The sequence below is a fragment of the Takifugu flavidus genome, chromosome 18 (genome assembly GCF_003711565.1).
Source record: "Takifugu flavidus isolate HTHZ2018 chromosome 18, ASM371156v2, whole genome shotgun sequence".
Taxonomy (NCBI): domain Eukaryota; kingdom Metazoa; phylum Chordata; class Actinopteri; order Tetraodontiformes; family Tetraodontidae; genus Takifugu; species Takifugu flavidus.
This window is the reverse complement of record NC_079537.1, coordinates 6,556,625-6,574,228: the sequence shown is the minus strand read 5'-3', so window position 1 is coordinate 6,574,228 and position 17,604 is coordinate 6,556,625. Positions and strand designations below refer to the sequence as shown.

Below are 17,604 nucleotides of genomic sequence, written 5' to 3'. Positions count from 1 at the left end.
TGCTAACATTAGGGTGACAGGCACAGCAAACCTTGAGGGGAGGGGGGCCATGCCTCCAAGGACCAGGTCTGTTATGGCTGGACGTTATGAGGCAGGTCGTCGTGTTGTTACGGCTGATGAGGTTATGATATCTGTCCAAATACTTTCATACTTTTGTTGTTGGACCAGATTTAGTCAGCATAAAACACCTTTGCTCGCGATGCACAAAAGTCCAACTAAAGTCCAACGTTGATTCTCACGTAGGACTTTTTATTTTCTCAACATTGTTCCCTTCCGATCTGACACCGCGACAAAAATCCAGCACAAAAAAAAAAAACAGTAGGAAAACAGCAGAGCGGCGACGTTGGAAAAACCAGCTTTAGCCCTGATTGAATGAATTCCACCAAATTCCTCAAACGCAAATGAGACAAACTGGCTGAAAGAAAGAGACTCTCCAAGATCTCCAGTCCTCCTTGGCTTCCCCTCATCCTGGCCTCCTGCACATGGAATGGGGGGGTCGGGTGTGCTATGTGAGGGCCCCAGACCCAGACACAACACAACACACAGCTCTGCAGGCCACCACAGCTGGGCTGGAATGTGACCTGCTTCAGACGAGGCCCTGTGTGTGTGTGTGTGTGTGTGTGTGTGTGAGGAGGAGGAGGAGGAGGACATGCATGGAGGGATGTCCACTACAGAAGAACGCTCTGAGTGCCCACATAAGCTTGTGGATAAGCAGCGAGCATGCTGGGTATTTTGTCTCCGTAACCACCTGGAACAGCACGAGTCCAAAAAGTGCCTGTAATCTTCTAAACCATCTTTATTTGCTTTGTTCTATCATTTGAATAAAAACTACATGACACTGAACACATAAATATGACTGTTCCCTACAGACGGCCATCGTACACTGTATATAAACACAGCCTGTATATGTCAAGAAAAATAAATATATCAAATACAGGAGTCCATGTGCATATTCTGTGCTTGTAAATTGGCAAAAAAATAAAAAGTTGTCAAAAAGATTCCATAAAATATGGAACCCATGAGCTTATTTGATTCTGGTGTGGAAACTGAGGCTTGGAGATGCGTTGCCGTGACCGACGCGCGGCGTTTTTCCTTAAATCAAACACAGAAATATTATCAATGCACGGTGTTAAAGGGCGAGAGTTCCTCACGGTACGTCTCGGGGACACACGCTGGGATTTTAGTAAACACGTACAGAGATTAAATACTTTTTACAGAGTACATGCTTGGATAACGCTATTCTATACGCTTAGTGTGGATAGGCGGAACTATTCAAACCGTCTTAGGAAACGAATGACGTGGAGAGCATCTGTGAGTGCGGAGAACATCTCTGATGATAGAAGCTTGGGATTATTGAGGAGTAACGAGGTGAAAAGAAGATCTCAAACAGGCAGACAGACGTCTAACGTACTTCTGGGGAGGTGTCCAGCCTGGTGAGGTCACTGGAGTGGAGACGATGGGAGGAGAGCGCCCTCGGCGAGCTTCTACTGGGGGGGGGGGAAATCTTTGAGGAAGTCGCAGGTCTTCTTTTGGACGACCTCCCGCAGCTTCCTGATCTTGCGTGCGCTGGAGAAGGCCACGAAGCTGTCGGGCTGGAGGACGGCCATCCCGTTGTGAACGTCGCCCATGACGATGAGCTGCTCGTTGGCGGTGGTGATGTTGGGGCAGGGGCAGTTCCAGTCCACGTTCAGAAGGGTCACCTCCAGGGGCTCTTTGCCGAAGAACCTCAAGCCCATCTTCTCATCCTTCAGGATCTCCTCCACCGTCACCAGCGCGTGACCGGACTCCTGCTCCTCGGTCAGCTCGGTCACGCGGCCGAGGATCACGAAGTCGCTCTTGCAGAAGCTGTTGACCATCTTACCCCGGGGCTTGCACGCCTTACAGTTGTGGTTCTTCGGAAAGGGGCACATCTGCTCACAGGCCTCTCTGGACTCGAAGTTGTTCTCGTTGCCGCCGCAGCCTCCGTACACGAAGGACTGGCACTTCTTCAGGCCGCTGTTGTAGGCCCAGCGAGGCTCGTAAGCCTTGCAGGGCCCCTGGAGGCTGGGGAGGCTGCAGGGGGCCGCCAGCTCCCCCCCGCAGGACAACATGCAGGCTTCATATGTGAGGAAGTGGTTCTGGTTCTTGTTGCACTGGCTGTAGGTGAAGGTGAAGCAGCTGTTGCGCTTGGACTCGTAGTACCAGCTGATGCTCTCCTCGCCACAGTCGTCCGAGTCGGGACCCTTCAGACACTCTTCCGCTGGAAACGGCAGGTTGGTGTTGTTGGCCCCGCTCTGACCTTTGGCCTCTCTTCGGATCACCACTAAGGGAAAGTGCGAGGACACGCCCCCTCCGACGTTGCGGGCCGTGCACGTATAAATGCCGGCGTCGTGAAGCTGCGCGTTGTATATGACCAGCTGGCCGATGTTGGTGACCACGACGTTCCCTCTCACGTGGTTGGGCTTCATGACGGTGTTCTCTTTGCCCTTCAGCTGCTTCTCCCAGGTGATCTCCGGACGCGGCTTCCCGGAGACCTCGCAGAGGAAGCTAGCCGTCTCGCCCACGAAGACCGCCTGCTGGGCGGGGCCGGTGTGTATGGTGGGGAGCTGGACGTCGGCCGGTAGGGTGGTCTGGAGGGCAGTGGTGGGGTGTAGGGTGGTCTCTGCGGGGAGGGGACTGGTGTTGGGCCAGGTCAGGTGGTACCTGTAGGGGGCGGAATAACAAAAGATTTAACTCAAAGCTCTTTTTGGCGGAAATGATCGAGTCTCGAATCTGGAGTTAAGTTCCGATAAACGTGGAGTTTTCCTGCTGTTAGGAATGAGATCGCACAGCGTCCATAAGCTTCTGAATACAACACGTTTGTAATGTCTTTACGCTGGTGTGTTCCTTCGTCAAAACGAGTCTTTCGTCGTCACATTTCAGGTCGAGCGTCATATTTCAGTTTACAGGGAAGCAAACAATAAAGACAAACTTTACCTCATATCACCAAAAAAAAGCCAAATGCTTCAAATACTTAACATGTTACCTGCAGGTGACCTCAGAGATAGAGATACCCTTGGAGCACGCCTCCGCGTCCATGTAGCATTTGTTATAATAGGTCATGCCGTCCGACGCGCACGTGAAGTGCGGCTCTCTCTCGCAGCGGTCCCGGCACTTGCACACGGGCTGTCCGTCCCAGATGTCGCACTCGGAGCCTTGCTGGGTGCACATGAACTTGTCGCAGGTGGCGCCCTTTGGCATTCCGATGGGGCCCTTGTTGCCCTTGATGTCTATATAGCGCGCGGCCACGCAGCTCTTGTTACCACAGACGTTGGGGCAACACTTTTCAAAGGACTCGCATTCCTAAAGATGGAAAATAAGAGAAAAGTTTGCGGAATAAATGTCTTTAAAACATCAATCCCTGCAAAAATGTGCGATAAAAATAAAGTTTTCGAGCCGATTAAATCCTCTTTAGTGGACTGTGAAGAGAGCACAAGTCCGTATAAAATACAATAAACGCATTTATGTTGTCTTTTTTACTATGTTAACATTTTTAAACTGGGGGTATCATTTCCATGGGCTAACATCGATCACATGTGTATCGTTCTGTGTCGTCTTTCTCTTACTTTAGTTATTCGGAACATCCCATCTCCAAACTCACCTGGTCGGATTCACACTCGCGCATGCAGGTGCTCATGGCGTCCACCCACAGGTTCGGGTTCAGTTCGTTCGGGCACATACCTGCATGAGAGTACACCACTTTGGCCACGGACATGGGCATCGCTCTCACACGGTCCGTGTAAAGGAGCAAAGCGCAACAATGTCCCAGCAGAAACCAGATCCACCGCGGGAACAGCATCCACCACATGTCGGCCGCCGAAGAGCCGTGAAAGTCCCGCAAGGACGCGCGTTCAAAGCTGGGGAGGCGGCTCAGAACTTTCTCTGAGCAGCTGGATCGGACGATGTGTATTAAGGAGCGCGCAGGCGAGCATGCGGGTCCGGTCCGGATGTGGAAAGAACTCCAGGTTAGTCGCTCCACGCTTAATAAGCAGCGAGAGATTAAAGCCGCGGCGCGCAGACCCACCGAACACGGGACTGTGGGAATTACTGTTCCCGACTGGCCGCGCAGCAAATCCCAGCTGGGATACAGTTATGATCAACTTAATTAAAAAAAGTTCTCCGACAGTTTGCAGGCGCTGGTTGACGGAGGACTGGCGAGACACCTGTGCGTAACGCGCTGGCCGCCTTAACCCTTAACTCCCAAAATCCCCATGTGAGGCACTTTGCACCAGTCGGAAAGTTCAAACAAACGGGTTAAAACATATTTTGGGCGAATTTCGATGGTGGAAACCTTTTTTTAAATGCGCGCAAATGCAGAAATTTGTGCATTTACATTTAACGAGTGTCACAGAAAAACAATTGCGGAGTTTTATTTAGGGTAAGGTTTGGGTACGTTCTCTCTCTATATATGTTCTATACCGGGGCGCAATGGCAGCGTCCAGCAGGTGGCACCAAACTCGGCATTTCGTCAGGTTGGCGCAGTAGAACGTGTTGAGGTTTCCACGGGAAAGGAAACACTGATGTGGTTCCTCTCGTTAGCTGAAGGTGCAGACATGAAATTAAACAGTGCTCAACCCCAGTGTGACCACGTGATCGTGCATTTCCTGCTTGGGACAGGATGGAACGTGGACAGAGGGGTCCAAGACGACAGGACAACATACTTCAAGCCATTAAGTGTTTTATTAAGTCACATAAATAGAATAAGTCATTAAAAACGTAAAAAAAAAGGAAGCATGAAGGACAAAAGAGTGAAAGAATCATAAGATTTGACAATGCAGAGCTGGCGTAATTGTATGTGTGTGTGTGTGTGAATGGGGGTGTGTTTCCTCCTCAGGGTCCCTGCTGAGCCCAGTGAGGCCCAGTGCACAACAGTCCAGAGCTTGTTGTGCGAGTCTGATCCGTCTGTCTGAAAACACACATTCTCGAGGGCACAAACCTGCAGTTTGAGCTGCGCTAGCGAGCGACGGCGAGCAGCTCTGGTCAAATCAAAGCACCAAATCCAGCTCGCAGCGCAGCGGTTCCCCAAGCCCGCTCTCGGACCCGACCCTCGGGGGCCCTGCACCCTTAACCTTCACCCCTCTAGCCTGCATTCCCAGCATAGCCAGCACGGAGCGGTGGGTGTGCCACATATAGAATAAAGCTGCCGAGGACCTGTATTGTCTGCAAAGGGTCCTTGACTTTGACCTTCTCTGTGCAACCCCCCCCCCCCCCACATCCCTCCAACTCCCCCACCCCCACAAAGCTCAATGGTCTGTTTAACTAATAATGGTTAACGTGGAACAAAGAAAACACTGCAAAACTCTGCGTAAATGATGTTTGGTCTGCAGCTCACCTGCCTCACTTGTGTGCAGGTGCACTGGTTTGTCCACAGGTGTACATATTTGCAGGGGGGGGGGGGGGTTATTGCACAGGGATTATATCATATCACGAGGTTTCGTTTGCAAGCGTGCGCACACTCCCAGAGCCCAAATCCATCCCCAGAGCCACCACAGGCGAACGCTTCACAGCCTCCACCTTTGGAACTTTCTCAGGGGCTTCTCTCGACCACTCCTGAGTCCATGGGAGGCTGCCGGTGCCGGTTCCTAACAATGACGGTGTTATGACTGTTCGTATAAGCTTATTATGAGTGTCTCACTCCAGAACAAAGGGGAGGGACACGTCCAGCCACAGCAGGGCCCTAAGCTGATTCCTCAGCCCGTCTAGACACAGGACATGCCAACAGGCAGAAACAGCCTCCCAGGTACCCCTGAAATAGAAATTCGGGGCTTTTTTTAAAACCTTCCTTCACCTCCCCCGAGCGTAGAGTTTACACACGATCTGGTTCTGGAGGGATTACGCAACATCTGTGCTCCACAGAGTCCGAACATCTGCTCGCCACATGAACACCATGTCACCGAAGAGGTTAAGGGGGGTAACACAAGCGTGTCAGGACGACCATAACCGCAGTGTTTATGTTCTTTAAGTCGGAAAGGGAACATAACAAAATGCCTCGTTGGCCGGGTTCATAACAGGATGTCCTGGGCGACACGTCGGCTCTGCGTGCAGATGGAGGTCAAAGGTGAACGGCCGGCAGACAGACAAAACCACAGCTGGACAGCTACGCTCTTTTTCCGTGGCGCTCTATTATCGAGGAATGCCGAGCTAAAAAACTAAAGTATTACACCGAGCGGGGGACGTTAGAGCCCAGCCCGTCTGCTCCCTCTAGTGGCCGCGGTGTGAAGCGCAGCCGGTCAGGCAGGGAAGGAAGAGATGCAGGAGACGGAGGTGTAATTCACCATGCTTTATCAAAGAACAGATACAGGTCTGGAGAACACAAAGAACACAGCTTTAACAGTGCCTAAGATTAGTTTCAGAGGTACACAGGACATACTGTATATAAAAATATCTGACTCTGAATGCATAGGTTAAGTTAAACTGAATTCGGCCTTTTCTAAAACAAGTTATCCCCCCCGCAAACTTTGTTAGTGTCAGTTCAAAGGTCGAACATGCTGATGGCCCTAAGCCCCTCCCCCCCCCCCCCCCACCACGCCGCGGCCCAAACTCGAAGGGCCACGCTCACCTTTGAAACGGTGGTGCAATAATAAAGTGTCAGACCCCAGTGGCCCCTCAGTCCTGGTGGGTCCTCCTCCCCTCCCAACATTGCACTAGCCTTCAACACTTCTCATCCTGCTCTTTCTACTCGTCTGTTAGATATCAGGCATGAACGCAGGCGTAGCTGGTAAAGACAAAAAGAATCCATAAAAAAATGTCAACATAGAAAACATACAGACAGTAAGAGCTTCAGGTGTACGTCGGTGCAATAAACACAAATCTGATTATTACGGCGCCGCTACGTGACCCCCAACGCTGAGTCCAAGGGAAAATCAAGTGTGGATCAAAGCAGCCTCCTTCCTTCAAATCAGAGCGCTGCAGCTTCTGACGCGCTACATAATCGTTAGCGCTTTTCACCTCAGCACGTGTTCGCCGCTCAGGCGGCGCCATTAATCCTTCTGATTAGGTCGAGTTTGGAGGAAGAGCCTCGCTTAAACTGCTAAATTCAAAACAACTAAAAAAATAAATAAGTCACAGCTGAGTTGCGCTGACGGAACTGAATGACACAAACAAGCTAGCTTCTTTTTCACAGTGTGTGCACGTGTTATGAATGGGTGTAGCTGGAGCGTACTCGGCGTGGTCAGCACTGGCTTCATCGCCTCCTCCTGAAGGTCATGAACAGACGCCCTCTCTGAAAGACACTAAGGTTTAGTTTGTGTGCTGTAATTTGTCCTCTTAATCCGTCCATTCTGTGTCCACGTAGGGCTATTGCAGAATCCCGTCCAAGTGCAGTCTCTAAGGAAGACAAGCCCCTGCCCCCCACCCCCCCATGGTCCTGCCAAACCTTGGCACTCACCATAGCTGGAAAAGAGGGGAAGAAAAGGAGGGGAGCCCAAAATACGTTCTGGCAGGCTGGAGGACACCATGCGTCGGCAATCGCTTAGAACTGGTCGGGGACATGAAAGCGGCAGGACCAGAGGACAGAAGCTACAGGACGCCAGGAGAGGACTCCTATTAATGAAACTGGCAAAAACACCAAAGCCGAACAAAGCTGGAATTAGGAACCCGGGAAGGCAGCTATAGAAGCCCGTCATAAACGAGGGGAGGTCTAGGGCACAACTAGTAGGTGAGGCGGGACGCCTTCATGTTGTAGCAGGGTCTGTCTGTCAGGCCCCCTCCAGAGAAAAACGACAGGCCCTCCGCCTTCTCCAACACCACCTCCAGCTCCTGGAAGTCCTGCAGCCGAGCCACGTCCTTGTCCTGGGGAGACGGGGAACAGAGGTGGTCTTACTCAGAACCGTCCAGGCGCACGTCTCCACTCCTCGCTCTGAAAACCTCTTGCCTTTCTCAGCATGGTGTTGGGCAGCTTCCGGATCTTCTCCACGTGCTCGGCGCTGATGCCCAACTCGCGGCAACAGACCCTCAGGAGGGATCGATAGGTCAGCTCCTGGCGGTCCAGCTCCACCTCGATGAAGTCGTTCTCCCGGGCGCTGGGGTTCTGGATGCGCACCTTCAACACCAACTCTGGAGAGAGAGAGAGAGAGAGACATAGAGAGAGAGAGAGAGAGAGGAGAGAGAGAGAGAGAGAGAGAGAGAGAGGAGAGAGAGAGAGAGAGAGAGAGAGAGAGAGACATAGAGAGAGAGAGAGAGAGAGAGAGAGAGAGAGACGCTGGGCTTCAATTCCGCATCAGGAAGAACAGAGTCCAGCATTTCCAGCATACTGAGAGTGTGTGTGTGTGTGTGTGTGTGTGTGTGTGTGGTGTGTGTGTGTGTGTGTGTGTGTGTGTGTGACAGGTTTAACTTAAAAGGAAATCGTTTGGAATCATTTTTCTCTTGCACCTTTTTGGGTGTTCTGTATTTTCAGAGGCCACTTGGATCTGGACCCTCTGCCGCTGTGTCCTAATAATAAAAGACGACTGTCTCACCTTGGACATTGACCGGGAAGGTGCTGGTGAAGAAGAAAGGCTGGAACGCCGGCACGGCTCCTCCAGACTGGCTGTGGCCCAGCTGCTGCGGAATGGACTGCTGCCTGCTCATGGTGGGGTGGGCCCCGGCCACAGGCGGCTGCACCGCCCCCCCGCCGCTGCTGGCTGAAGACAGTGGCGGCGAGCACATGGCGCCATTGCGAGCGGGCGCCACGTGCTGGTAGTCGGCGTGGTTGATGAGGTGCGGCTCGACAGACAGGTCCATGGGGACGGTGCAGTTCACCACGGCGTGGTTGTGAGACGAGGACGAGCTGGGCGAGGCGCCGTTTTGCTCGGCCACGGGAAGGAGGTCGGAGGCGTGCGGCGTGCGGTGTGGCGAAGGGTTGGGCAGAGCAGCGGGGGGGTCGGAAAGCATGCTGTGTGGGTCCTGAGCCTCAAGAGTTGGGGGAAGCGAGGCTGGCTCGCTGTCCTCCTCGCAGCCTCTGGTACCATTCTGCGTGGCGTGCTGGTCCGTGATGACCTCCGACTTGTTGTCCAGCTTGGAATACATGAAGGGGGGGTTGGACAGATAGTTGGGGATGATTGGCAGCTCTGGCTCTTTGACTTCAGGCACTTCCTCGACTTCAACTGTGGGGATCACAAACACGTTTTCTCAAAATGAAACCTCACTACACGTTGCAGTTGTCACCAGGCTTCTCGGGACGTGCGCTTACCGCCTAAAAGCCGTTTGATCTCTGGCTTGGATGTGAGCTGAGAGGCCAACTCATCCTTCGCGGTCAGAATTTCTATGTCTGCTCCACAGGACAGTAAGTAGGACACGATGTGCTTATGGTTCCTCTTGCAAGCCCAGTGAAGGCACGTCCTGGAGAAAGCACAATTTAACCAAGTGAGGAAACAATGTAAACACAATTGACTTTACTTTTCTTACTTCCCTGAATTGATTTTAAATGTTAAAGTCACTTTATATGAAGTCTAGTCCTTACTCTTGTTCAGAAGTGATCGAGTTCACGTCTTAGAATGGAAGGGACTTTATCTCCTGTGTAGATAGGCAACATAAAAGGCCACAGATCTGGCTACTAAACCAGCTCAGTAATCTTTCTAATCAGATAACACTGAGCACATTTAATCCCTCCAACAACGCCTTTAGCAGCCCTGAACCTTCAAAGTTAAATGTTACACAGCAAATGCATGCGTCAATCCGACCAAGTGATGAAGGAAGACATGTTGATTTAAAACTCACCATCCATTTATTTCGTTCTGTGAATTAATATTTACTCCACTCGCCACCAAAATTCGCACTTCGTCGATATCCCCGATGGCAGACGCCTCTCTTAGTCGCTCCTGCAATTCTTTATCCAACGAAATGGAGGACATTTTCGAACAAAGCTAGCACTGGGAGGTCATTGGACACGCAGAAAGCTCTGCGACAAAGTAGTCAATACCAGTCAACTAATGGTTACCATAAAGATGACACGCAAGTCCTCCAAAAATAGACTTGAAAGCAAACATTAGCTACCGGCTAACAGCAACAGCACCTTCGTGCTAGCTTGACAGGATACGACTTAGTTGCTAGCTTGCAGCTTCGGCTAACTTGGTGTTGGTTGATCACGTTTTTTGGAACGATTGTAATGCGGTTTCCCTATAAGTCGATTACTCTTTCATTAGTTTAATTACAGCGCCGCTACCAGGACCCACAACCAGCCAACAGTGCCGGCGCTTCGCGAGGGGCTGTCAGAACACCACTACCTCATCAGGGGACATCTTTTGGTGTGACACCACTGAGCGAAACATTCGTTCCCCCCCCCCCCCCCGATATCCGACTCTGCAGCAAAATGTGTCAATATTATTATAACGACTGCAGCCTTTTTACAGCGTCGATTTCAAGTGTTGGGCTTCCCCCGTCCACCCTTTTCCGTTAATTCTTCACTTTTTATTGTACGTAAGCGTTTCACGTCTTCAGCAAAACCACTGGAGGGCAGTAAAGACCCAGAATTAATGAGTTTTTTAGAAAAGGTTTTCTTCTTTCATTTTGATAATTGGCCATAATGTCTTAACCCTCATGGATGACCTCGCCATGACATGCACAAGCGTTATCCTGCATTCTAAAATGTTTTTAAAACAAAAATGAATAAATTAAAATCAAACATGTATGCAATGTCAGGTTAGTTAGCTGAAACCATTATGTACAATAAATAGTTGCAATAGATGGCAGATTTAACATTTGTGTTTAGTTTAGTTTGTACGATTTTGTTCATTAAAATGCAAATCATTTCGAATAATTACTATGCAGTTTCAATCATATTTAAGCAAACTCCAGGGCACCCATCTGTTTTAAAAACCCATCATAATCCATTTCATTGAAACTATTAAATTCACACATCCAAAGAGTGGGGAAAAGTATAAATTATAAACAAATTAGCATTACTTGAATATTAATGCTTTTTTTAAATTAAAAAAAAAAAACAGCTGTTGTATCACAAGAGGTTTGGCTTGTTCCTCTGTGTGTATAAATGCATAAATTAAAAAAAATCATCTCAGCTGAACACTGTAAAGGTTTACTGTTGTTTGATTGGAAACATGCACACAGGCTGGTGGAAGGGCTGATTAGAACTCATATTTTATATATATATATTTAACAGATAGCAACATGAGGGTAAAATGATTGCAGTATTTTCTCAGGATAAACTCACATAAAAGCATCTGAGTCGCTGTCAGCCAACAGAAAATACTCGTAGGATAAAAGGTAATGGTTGTGTTAATATAGGTCGGGTTACAGCACCACGGCAGCAACAAACACCATTAAGCATATAGAAAGCAGCACCACGCTGCCCTATTAAAATCTGCCTTCCAGCAGCAATACATTTTATGAAATGCTGATAATTTGGCTCTTAAGCAACAAGAGTTCAATGGATGATCTTGTCCAGATCTCACTATCAGATTACAGAAAACATTAAATCAAATTTCATCTTTTGCATTCTTGGGTTTCTAGGTAGATGGTAAACTGTCTTTTAGAGTATACAGATTGTAAAATTAGGAAGGTTTAATAATTTATAAAACCCGAAAAGGTTTACAAACAAATAAAAAACCTGAATAATTTACAAACCCGAAAAACTCCTGTAGAGGCTACATTTCTGTTTTAAATTACAGGACATGGTCTAAAGTGCTGCTAAAACGTTACAGGTGCCACCTCTGTTTTATTAACCGTGTGTGTGAATTAGTAAAACTGGTCTCTTCGCAAACTCGAGGATTAGAACTACATTACCCATAGTTCAAGCGCTCCTAAGTGCCCGCCCTGATTATTTGCACTTCCGGTTGAAAAGTTACAGGAAACTGTAATTTGACGATGGGCATCAGGAATGACAAAAAGAGCCAGATCATTTGTCCCAGTCAAAACTGTTTAATTGTATTTTGTTTTATCTATCTATCTATCTATCTATCTATCTATCTATCTATCTATCTATCTATCTATCTATCTATCTATCTATCTATCTATCTATCTATCAACTTTGATTACTATAGTTGCCTTACTATTTTAAATTATAAGTGTTTGGGTGTTCAGGGGTATTGTGTAAAATCGAAATGGAAATATAAAAACACGTACTACTACTACTACTACTACTACTAATAATAATAATAATACAGTAATAATAATAATATATAGGTTTTCAGACAGTTGCGTGTTGCTGTGGTTCATTTCAACGGCTCGTCCATCCGTCCCCTCGCTGGCTAACTGATGAAACGGCAGTCTGCCATTTTGATCAGTACATTGCGCGCATTACAAGAGTATCCTGGCGCATCTGGAGAGATCGTTGTACTTTACGTCCAGGCTACATTGTATAAAGCAAAATGCTTTCGGCGGCGCAGCTACTCGATGAGTTAATGGGCCGAGACAGAAATTTGGCACCTAATGAGAAGCGGTCTAACGTGCGTTGGGATGACGAGAGCGTAAGTTAGCTCCTTAGCTAACATTAGCATAGCCTAATATTAGCATGCTAAAAGCTTGAACGCATGGTTGTCAGTTCTATCCAAGACGGCTATTTTTTTTAGGATAAATATTACAGATTTTCTTTTACCGTGGACAGATGGTATAGGATGGTTTTATTCTTTTTTTCTGTGTTTTTTTTTAACGATACGTTGACGCCAAGGTCTGCTAACGTTATATGTTGCCATCGTCCCTTCCTGTACAGCGTGTACATATGGTGTTGTCACATTTCGTTGGAGTTTAGTACGTTTTGAAGGCATCATATTGTCACAATTTTAAAAGTCTTGCTCTTCAACAAGGTGTGCCGGTACTACCTGTGTGGCTTCTGTCCTGCTGAACTGTTCACAAACACCCGCTCCGACCTGGGTAAGTCAGAAAGTTGCCCCCCCTGTTTAGACCTCGGTGCCAGATGCTGGTTGTCCTTTAGATGAATATATTATATGCTCTTTCATTCAGGCCCCTGTGAGAAAATCCACGACGAGAATCTTAGGACAGTGTAAGTTTGAAATAACGCCGTGTGATGTTTTAGTTTCTAACTTTTTTTTGTGACCGTCCCTTTTCTGAGGATTGTCTCATTGTGTCCAGGTATGAGAAGAGTTCCCGGTTCATGAAGGAGGGCTACGAGCGAGACTTCCTGCGCTATCTTCAGTCTCTTCTGGCAGAGGTGGAACGGCGAATTCGCAGAGGACATGCCCGGCTAGCGCTTTCCCAGGCGCAGCAGAATGCAGGGGTGCGTAATTTGGAGTGATAAACTTGAGCCATCTGTACCCGCTCTCCTTCCACCTGTAATACAGAGATTCCTGGGAAGGGTCATTTGGAGTTCACGGACCATAAAAAGTCGGGATTGACGGTTTTCTCCTTGCAGACTCCTGGCCCATCTGGTAAGAATGAGGAGAAGGCCAACGTTCTAACAGAGAAGATCGAAGACCTGGTTGTCCAGGTAGATACTACATGGATTTAAGCTAATTCTTATAGAGTAAAATTCACTTGGCATGATGTGATTTGGAAGTGGCTCATTTGCTTCTCACTTAGATTGAGGAACTGGGTTCAGAGGGCCGTGTGGAGGAAGCCCAGGGAATGATGAAACTGGTGGAGCAGCTGAAGGAGGAGAGGGAGCTGCTCAGCTCGACTCCCTCAGTAAGTAGCCTTTAGCCCGTAGCCCAAACGCCACCTTTATTACTCTTGAGATCACAGAGGACTGGATGGTACGATGCAGTGTTAGATGTGGATCTGACGTGCGTGTTTTGTGTAGACAATTGAGAGCTTTGCTGCTCAGGAGAAACAGATGGAAGTGTGCGAGGTGTGTGGGGCCTTTCTCATTGTCGGCGACGCGCAGTCTCGTGTGGACGACCACCTGATGGGCAAACAACACATGGGTTACGCCAAGATCAAATCCACTGTGGAGGAGCTCAAGGTGAGAAGAACCACCTGGCGACAGAAGCTGTTCCTGCTGATGTTCAGGCCCACATTTTCGAAACGGCGCTTAACTTTTTGCCGCTTGTGTTTAGGAGAAACTGCGACGGCGCTCGGAAGACCGACAGGGAGAAAACCCAGTTGTTCGGAAGGACAGGGAAGACCGGGAGCGTGAACGGGAGGAGCGGGAGAAAAAGCGCAAAGAGGAGGAGGAGAAGGAGAAGGAAAAGGAGCGGGAGAAAGAACGCGAGAAGGAGCGCGAGCGGGAACGCGAGAGAGAGAGAGACAGGGAACGGGACCGAGAAAAGGAACGCAGGGGGCGCCGGAGCCACTCAAACAGCCGCCACTCCAGTCGGACCTCGGACAGGAAAAGGAGCCGATCTCGTGATCGTCGGAGATCCAGAAGCAGAGACAAAGACAGAGAGAGGGAGCGCAGGCGCAGCAGGTGTGGCTTCCGCCTTTATTCCAGTCTTCCGTTAACCGCAGTATTTGTGTGACCGATGTCCCCGTCTTCTTGAACCAGGAGCAAGGACAGGGAGAGGAGGCGCAGCAGGGAGCGTTCTGACAGAAAACGCCACTCCCGCAGCCGCGAGCGGAGGAGGTCTCGCAGCTCGGAGCGCAAATCTCACCGCCACCGCAGCCGGGACAGGGACAGGGAGAGGGATCGGAATCAGGACAGAGACAGAGACAGGGAAAGAGACAGAGAGCGGTCATCAAAAGACAAAGGTGAGGACGGCCCTCGGCGTACTGTAGCAGGCGCTCGCGCAGGAATGCTCGGGCGGCTCTGAAGCTAACGTGTGGCCCCGTTTCCAGACCGAAAGATGACGGAAGAGAGGAGCAGCTCTAAGAAAGACAAGCACTCTGGCGGCGACGCAGCGCCCATCAAGGCTTCCTCCGAAGCGGAACCAATGGAGACGGAGACAGCGGCCGCTGCTCCCGCCTCCTCCCCGCTGCTTAACGGCCAGCAAGAGCTCCTCCATTCTGAAGGTGACACTCAGTCCAATTAAAACTGATCTGATAGGACCTCAGATCAGGCTCAGGTAAGTGTGTCTTCCTCCTCACTCCCCCTGGCTCTGAACCTGGTCCCCCCTCCCACTCCCTCCCCCTCTACCCCTTTTCCCCCCTGTCCCCCAACCTTGCCAACCCTCTCGCCCTTCCCCTCTCACCCCGTTTACGTTCAATGCTTATGATTTTGTCTTATGTACTATATGCATATATCTTTATCCTGTTTTTGAATAGTGCATCATAAGTATGCACTGAAGATGAAGGACTAGGCCTGATGAATGAGAAGAATGTAGAAAACATTCTGACAAAGCCAAGAGGGAAAGGCCAGTGTAGTCCTGAGCAAACATGCCCGGAGGTACCCCTTGTTTTGTATCGGTTTATGAAATAATAGTTTGTCTATGTGGACAAAATGGCAGAAAAATCTCATAGTCTAACCAGTTTTTTTCCTGCCTGTTTTCATTTTTCTTTTACTTTCAGTTAAAACATGTAGCAATTTTGATGTGAGTTGCTCCAGAAAGGGCAAAAAAAGAACAAACCCCCCCCCCCCCCCTTCCCAAGCTGGGTCCCTGGGTCTCCAGGTTTATCCAGATTTCCACTCATGTAAACACTCAGACACATTTTCAGCTCTGACGTTTATGGGGAACCCAGAACGATCTCCCCAGCCAGCGAGCCATTTTCTGTAATCACAACTCACATGTTATGGATGTGTTGTCCAGCTTACTGTGCCTGCTAATGCCATGCAGTGTGTGTTTGGGGGGTGTTGTAGCACCTGGGGCCTAATGTTAACGCTCTAACTGGAGGCTAGGGTTTACGGAATGAATTGCAGCTGCCTTCCCATACCTCACACAGCGTTGGTGTTGTGAGCGAGACCACATGAGAAAAAGGGCAAATTAAAAATCATGGATACTCTGACTGTCAAACTGTGCAGGTACTCACCCCAGGTACTCCTTTCTCTACCCACATCCATTTCTGTTGCCTGTCAAAAACATAATTCTATACTTTTCCAGACAATAAAATTGAGCATTTGACTGCATATATTTTGTTGCTTGTTGCTATGTGTTAGCGTATGCTTGTGACGTGCCACAGACGTGTATTTTTAAACAGTGTGATGGAAAAACAACCTGCTTGATAAGAACTATTTCACCTATCAAGGTTGTTTTTTTTTTTAAAGGTATTTAGGATATTTGATAGTTTGGACTCGCCTTCTGAGCGGGTGCAAAAAAAGTAATGGTCCGATCAAAGTAGTAGGTGGAATCTGTGATTTCTTGGAGCCAAAGGGGCATTTTTAAGCATCCGCCATGTCTGATACGATGCCGCAGGCCTTCTTCACGGAGCCTTTAATAACACTCGCTGTTGCGATGGTTTCTCTCACCAGGGGACGCTGGGAACTCTGGAGGAAGCGGCGGCAGAGCACACCGACCCAAACCTGACCCCGACGCAGCGCTGCTTAAAAACAAGGTGAACCACAACATGTGTAGTGGCTTATCAAACACCCCCCCGCACCTGTAGAAAACACGCAGAGGGGGCATTTAATTCTCTGGCTTTACTGGTTGTTATTTTGGCCCACTGAAAAGGTCGATGTGGTTCATCTATTCGGCGCGAGACCAGAACTTTGTTTTTGCCCCTTTTTTGTGTGCTTTTTGTTTTCAACGGTTTTCCACTTTGGCGTTCAGTGACAATTGAAATAAAAGCCGTACGTGTGGTCTGGTTTGCTTAGTCGGGTTCTTCTTCACCTCCTTGACCTCCTTCCTTTTTTAGATTCAGCTCAATATTAATGTACAATGTCAGTCCAGCACGGGGGCGTGTCTCTCCTCCCATTGGGTCGTGTCTGCACTCAGATGTTTTTCTAATGTTCTCTGATTAAACAACCAACCATGTTACCGTTAGAGCCGGCACTACTGCCCGTGACGCGCCTGAACGCAGCAGCCAGAACTCAAACGTGCTCATTTGGCCCCTCTCCTGGCATGTTGGAGAAACCAGGAGCCACCGCTGAACCAAAGTCATCCCAGTCTTAGCTCCATGTCGCACCACCGCGGCTGGTCTCTGACCCTCAGAGCGAGCGGATGAACCGTAGTAAGATATCTGACTGGTGCGGACAAGGCTTTAGAGTGTATATTGTTAAAAAGAAAAAAAAGTTTCATTTCGAGGACTGAGCTGTTTCATTTTGTTCTACTTTTAATGTTCACGTTGTCTCAATGAATAAAAAGTGAAAACTTGTTTTCTTTGGCTCCTCCCTTGAATGCACATTAGCACCACTGTTCATTGGGCCTAGCAGGGACGGGGCTGCCTGGTGGTCTCTGCGGGGGGGTCTGGGCTCTCCTGGGAATATATACTGGGAGGGCAGGAGAATCAACTAATCTCTTGTCCAAGCGGTTGTTGAACGTCCCAGCAGCAGCTCTTAGCTGAGCCTCAGCGGAGATTAAAGGGAAAAGACCCAACCTGCAGGTTACTGTCACCAATCCAAGTTATTGATTGATCCTCGACCCAAACACAGCTCCAGTTCATATGAAAGCCTGACTCTTGGCAGCACCCATCTCAACAGCCAGGGGACAGAAAAGCCACTTCTGTTAGTAGTTGTATATGGCCCCCTGCTGGGCCACATTCAGAGTTCCTGTCTGAGTTCTCTGATTTCTTATCTGACTTGGTCCTTAGAACGGAAAAAGTCATTATCATTGGAGACTTTAATATCCATATAGACGTTGTAAATGACAGCTTTAGCCTGGAAAGACT

The 17,604-nt window shown here is 48.9% G+C and overlaps 3 protein-coding genes across 3 annotated transcripts; 1 reads left to right on the top strand and 2 right to left on the bottom strand.

Annotated features, from left to right (window-relative positions):
* Positions 1-778: 778 nt before the first annotated feature.
* Positions 779-4,312, bottom strand: wfikkn2a (info WAP, follistatin/kazal, immunoglobulin, kunitz and netrin domain containing 2a). Its single transcript, XM_057015757.1, has 3 exons — positions 3,620-4,312; positions 3,005-3,321; positions 779-2,682 (listed from the first exon to the last, which is right to left on the bottom strand). Exons 1-3 carry the CDS (start codon positions 3,824-3,826, stop codon positions 1,485-1,487), a joined length of 1,722 nt encoding a protein of 573 aa, XP_056871737.1. The 5' UTR covers positions 3,827-4,312; the 3' UTR covers positions 779-1,484.
* A 1,971-nt stretch (positions 4,313-6,283) lies between these two features.
* ankrd40 (ankyrin repeat domain 40) lies at positions 6,284-10,254 on the bottom strand. The gene is made up of 5 exons (XM_057015760.1): positions 9,715-10,254; positions 9,188-9,336; positions 8,475-9,101; positions 7,892-8,073; positions 6,284-7,809 (listed from the first exon to the last, which is right to left on the bottom strand). Exons 1-5 carry the CDS (start codon positions 9,846-9,848, stop codon positions 7,669-7,671), a joined length of 1,233 nt encoding a protein of 410 aa, XP_056871740.1. The 5' UTR covers positions 9,849-10,254; the 3' UTR covers positions 6,284-7,668.
* A 1,929-nt stretch (positions 10,255-12,183) lies between these two features.
* Positions 12,184-17,091, top strand: luc7l3 (LUC7-like 3 pre-mRNA splicing factor). Its single transcript, XM_057015758.1, has 10 exons — positions 12,184-12,419; positions 12,756-12,822; positions 12,913-12,952; positions 13,042-13,186; positions 13,322-13,396; positions 13,489-13,593; positions 13,709-13,870; positions 13,965-14,314; positions 14,393-14,595; positions 14,683-17,091. Exons 1-10 carry the CDS (start codon positions 12,321-12,323, stop codon positions 14,874-14,876), a joined length of 1,440 nt encoding a protein of 479 aa, XP_056871738.1. The 5' UTR covers positions 12,184-12,320; the 3' UTR covers positions 14,877-17,091.
* The last annotated feature ends 513 nt before the right edge of the window (positions 17,092-17,604 follow it).

Coding starts and splice junctions, on each gene's coding strand:
- wfikkn2a (XM_057015757.1), bottom strand. CDS start 3,826: ATGTGGTGGATGCTGTTCCCGCGGTGGATCTGGTTTCTGCTGGGACAT. Junction 3,322..3,619: donor GCGAGTGTGAATCCGACCAG/GTGAGTTTGGAG, acceptor TTCCATCTTTAG/GAATGCGAGTCCTTTGAAAA. Junction 2,683..3,004: donor ATCTCTGAGGTCACCTGCAG/GTAACATGTTAA, acceptor CGCCCCCTACAG/GTACCACCTGACCTGGCCCA.
- ankrd40 (XM_057015760.1), bottom strand. CDS start 9,848: ATGTCCTCCATTTCGTTGGATAAAGAATTGCAGGAGCGACTAAGAGAG. Junction 9,337..9,714: donor CAGAACGAAATAAATGGATG/GTGAGTTTTAAA, acceptor TGCTTTCTCCAG/GACGTGCCTTCACTGGGCTT. Junction 7,810..7,891: donor CCAACACCATGCTGAGAAAG/GCAAGAGGTTTT, acceptor CCGTCTCCCCAG/GACAAGGACGTGGCTCGGCT.
- luc7l3 (XM_057015758.1), top strand. CDS start 12,321: ATGCTTTCGGCGGCGCAGCTACTCGATGAGTTAATGGGCCGAGACAGA. Junction 12,823..12,912: donor AAACACCCGCTCCGACCTGG/GTAAGTCAGAAA, acceptor TCTTTCATTCAG/GCCCCTGTGAGAAAATCCAC. Junction 14,315..14,392: donor AGGGAGCGCAGGCGCAGCAG/GTGTGGCTTCCG, acceptor TTCTTGAACCAG/GAGCAAGGACAGGGAGAGGA.